The sequence below is a fragment of the Benincasa hispida genome, chromosome 8 (genome assembly GCF_027475165.1).
Source record: "Benincasa hispida cultivar pf3 chromosome 8, pf3_genome.v1.1, whole genome shotgun sequence".
Lineage (NCBI taxonomy): Eukaryota > Viridiplantae > Streptophyta > Magnoliopsida > Cucurbitales > Cucurbitaceae > Benincasa > Benincasa hispida.
The window spans coordinates 59,925,458-59,929,352 of record NC_143485.1 but is presented as its reverse complement, the minus strand read 5'-3'; the positions used below and the strand labels follow the sequence as shown (position 1 = coordinate 59,929,352).

The 3,895-nt window shown below is 39.4% G+C and overlaps 1 protein-coding gene and 1 non-coding gene across 2 annotated transcripts; one reads left to right on the top strand and one right to left on the bottom strand.

Moving 5' to 3' along the window:
• Window positions 1-1,461: 1,461 nt before the first annotated feature.
• On the bottom strand, window positions 1,462-1,565 carry LOC120084351 (small nucleolar RNA R71). Its single transcript, XR_005483710.1, has one exon. It is a non-coding gene; the product is annotated as a small nucleolar RNA R71 (small nucleolar RNA).
• Window positions 1,566-2,576: 1,011 nt separating this feature from the next.
• LOC120084150 (uncharacterized) lies at window positions 2,577-3,290 on the top strand. Its single transcript, XM_039040049.2, has one exon. It carries the CDS (start codon window positions 2,577-2,579, stop codon window positions 3,288-3,290), a length of 714 nt encoding a protein of 237 aa, XP_038895977.2.
• The last annotated feature ends 605 nt before the right edge of the window (window positions 3,291-3,895 follow it).

Sequence of the window (3,895 nt, the reverse complement as noted above, 5' to 3'; positions counted from 1 at the left end):
TAATTCACTTTTCCAGGTAGGTTCTCAGGTAGGGGTACGACGTTTCCATCATCTTAAGTACCCTAGCCTAGAAAGAATCCGCCTTAGACAAAAAGGTCCCTTATAGATATATTTGCTACATATTTAATCTTTTATTAAGAAATTAATTTAATCCTATTAAACCCAAATTATTAAACTAAGATTTCTAATCTCATTAGAAATGTGATCTTAGGTCTATCTCAATCATATTTTAAAACATTTTTGAAAAATGATTATAACCTAATGTTTGCATGCAACTCTTTATTATTGATTCTAATTCTAATTTCATTTAATTATAACGATTATAAATAAATGAAACAATTAAAATTCATTCATTGCATGCTTGACATACACTAGTTAATCATAAAAATTATAAATTAACCTAAGGTAATGTCATGCTTCATGCAATCTCAATTTCATTACTAATATATATATAAAACATTTACATATAATAAAGTAATGAAGGACAATAGATTGTACTCTGCGGCTTGACTCATTTCATTTCATCTAATTTATCGCTTTCATCCTTTCATCTGATTAAGTATTTCTTTTGTAAAGACGATCAGCTTCTTTATAAATTCACATATTTGATCTATCATACTTTGCCATTGTTTATTTCTTGTTTATGTTGGATGCATCTATACTTCATGCAAAATTCCATTTCAAACGATTAAACCAACTAAATCAATTGGTAAAAGTATCTTTAGCTTAGATTATTCGAAAGAATAAGTAAGCCATCATCAAGTTGGAACGCCTAGTACATCTAGAGATAGACTCACTGGTGTTTTATTTCATCTTGTGTTTGACGCATACATCCTAGAGATAGGTACTGTATGATATTCGCATTGAGAAGTGTCGAATAGAGTCTAAAGCATAAACAAAGATAAACAAACCATCTCATTCACATCATATTCTCAGACAACAAACCATCTAATCGTTGTCGGAGGTTAAGGCAACAACTTCTCAGACAACAAACCAGGCAACAACAAATGGCAGACAAACAGGCAAATCAAATCTTAGCTCAACAACTAGCCCACGCTGCGCAAATCCTATCATTATGGAAAACAGTAGTATGCGTCCCATGAGGGAGTATGCATCTCCTATATTGTATGATTTCTCACTAGGGATCATATATCCAACGCAAGATGGGACAAGATTCGAGATGAAATCCGTGATGTTGCAAATGCTCCAAACAGCTGGATAATTTGGGGGTGCTCGGGGAGAAGACCCTCAAGCCCACATGAAACCTTTCCTGGAAACGTGCAACTCATTTGTGATTCCTAGAATCACCCCAGAATCTATCAGGCTATCTTTGTTCCCATATTCTCTACGTGACAACGCAAAGCAATGGGTAAGTACTTTGGAGCCTTGTGAGATCACAACCTGGGAAAGTTGGTGGAGAAATTCATGCAAAAATACTTCCCACCCACCACTAACGTAAGGAGGCGGAGAGAGATCATAAACTTCGAGCAAGAAGAAGCTGAAACCTTGAGCATTGCATGGGAGCGTTTCAAAGGATTAGTCAAGAATTGCTCCAATCATGGATTACCATTAACCATCCAGATGGAGACTTTCTATGGTGGATTGAACAGAGCATCTCAAATAGCAGCCGACGCAACTGCAGCTAGTGGTATCAAGGAAAAATCTTATACTGAAACTAAGGAAATTTTGGACTGCATTGCTAAGCATTATATGGAGTGGGTGGATGATACTTATGACGCAAGAGCAAAAAGGAAGAGACGATCTCAGAATGTGAATTCTATCGATTCCAACACAATAGCCACACTTTCTGAACAAGTGGCTACTATGAAAAACCTTCTGCAGAATATGTCACTAAGGAACGCATCAAAACAACAAAAGGTAAATCAGGTAGAAACATTCTTACAACCCATGGTTAGTTATGTGGGTTATGGAGATCCCCATTCCTACTCTGATTGCCCACAAAATCCACAATCAGTATGCTTCTTTAAAAATAACCCATTCTCCAACACATATAATCCCGGATGGAGGAACCATCCAAATTTCTCTTGGACAGGTAATCAACAAGAGCCACACCACCCAGAGGTGAACCGGCAGCAAAGGCAAGGACCACCGCCTGCATTCCAGCCAACGCATCAGCCGCACCAACAATCCTTTAATAGAGGAGGTCAGGCATCGAGTTCAGCATCTCCGTTTGAAAACCTATTAAAGGAGTATATCGCCCAGAATGACGCATTGCTGAAAAGCCAGGCATCATCTATCAGAAACCTGGAGATACAAGTGGGGTAGATTGCGAGTGAGTTGAAGAATCGGCAACCTGGAGTCTTGCCTAGCAACACTGAAACCCCAAGGAATAACAATGGAAAGGAGCAATGTCATGCGGTGACATTGCGAAGTGGAAAAGCTCTTGAAGAAAGAACCATGAACCCAAGAAACAACAATCCTTCAAAAGAACTCAACACACGCCCAATGACATTAAAAGATCAAGAAGAAAGAACACCTGAATCCACAAGCAGCCAAGCACGTCTAACGTGGGAAAACCTGCAGTGCCACTGAATGCACCATTCCCTAGATGCTTGATGAAAAAGAATGATGAACAAAAATTTAAGCATTTTCTTGAACTCCTGAGGCAACTGCACATCAATATTCCACTTGTAGAAGCCTTGGAACAAATGCCAAAATATGTTAAATTTTTTAAGGATATTTTGACAAAGAAAAGGAGAGTCAACGAGACGGAAGTAATTGCACTAACGCAGGAGTGCAATGCGTTAGTCAGCAACAGATTACCCAAGAAACAGAAGGACCCGGGAAGCTTCACAGTCCCGTGCTCGATCGGAGGGTTGGATGTGGGACATGCATTGTGTGATTTGGGAGAAGGCATTAACCTCATGCCACTCTCAATCTTCAAGAAATTGGGAATTGGTGAAGCACAACCCACTTCTATAACTCTTGAACTCACTAACAGGACGATCAAGTACCTTGAAGGAAAGATTGAAGACGTTCTAGTAAAAGTTCACAACTTCATATTCCCAACGGATTTCATCATCTTAGACTATGAAGCAGACATGGATGTACCAATTATTCTTGGACGACCCTTTCTAGCAACTGGGAAAGTATTAATAGACGTGCATAAGGGAGAATTGACCATGCATGTAGACAATCAGGAAGTGAAGTTTAATGTGTTAAACATATTAAATTTCCCGGATAGTGAAGAATGTCAACTGAACATAATAGAGTTGCCTGAAAAGGAAGTGCCCAAGTTTGCGAGGTCCTCGCGTTGGAAGAAAACATGAAAGAACCCGAGGTGCTAAGTCTAGTGAGCGGCGAATGAAACCAACGCATCCATCACTAGAGGAACCACCAAAACTTGAGCTAAAACCGTTACCTAATCACCTTAAATATACTTTCCTTGGAACAAACAAAACCTTACCTGTAATTATTTTCGCGAATCTTACCGAGACTAACGAACATTCTCTTTTGCAGATGTTGCAAAAGCACATGCGTGCAATAGATTGGACTCTGGCTGACATCCGTGGCATCAACCTATCTTATTGCATGCATAAAATCAGGATGGAAGAAGGGAAGACTGGATCGATTGAGCCTCAACGAAGGCTGAATCCCATAATGAAGGAAGTGGTCAAGAAATAAATCTTAAAGTGGTTGGACATAGGAGTAATCTATCCTATATCCGATAGCAGCTGGGTAAGCCTAGTTCAATGTGTCCCCAAGAAAGGGGGAACAACAGTGATAGTCAATAGTAATAATAAGCTCATCCCTTCAAAGACTATCATGGGCTGGCGCATCTGCATGGACTATAGGAAACTCAATGTGGCAACCAAGAAGGACCATTTCCCTCTTCACTTCACTGACCAAATGCTTGACAAACTGGCTGGAAAAG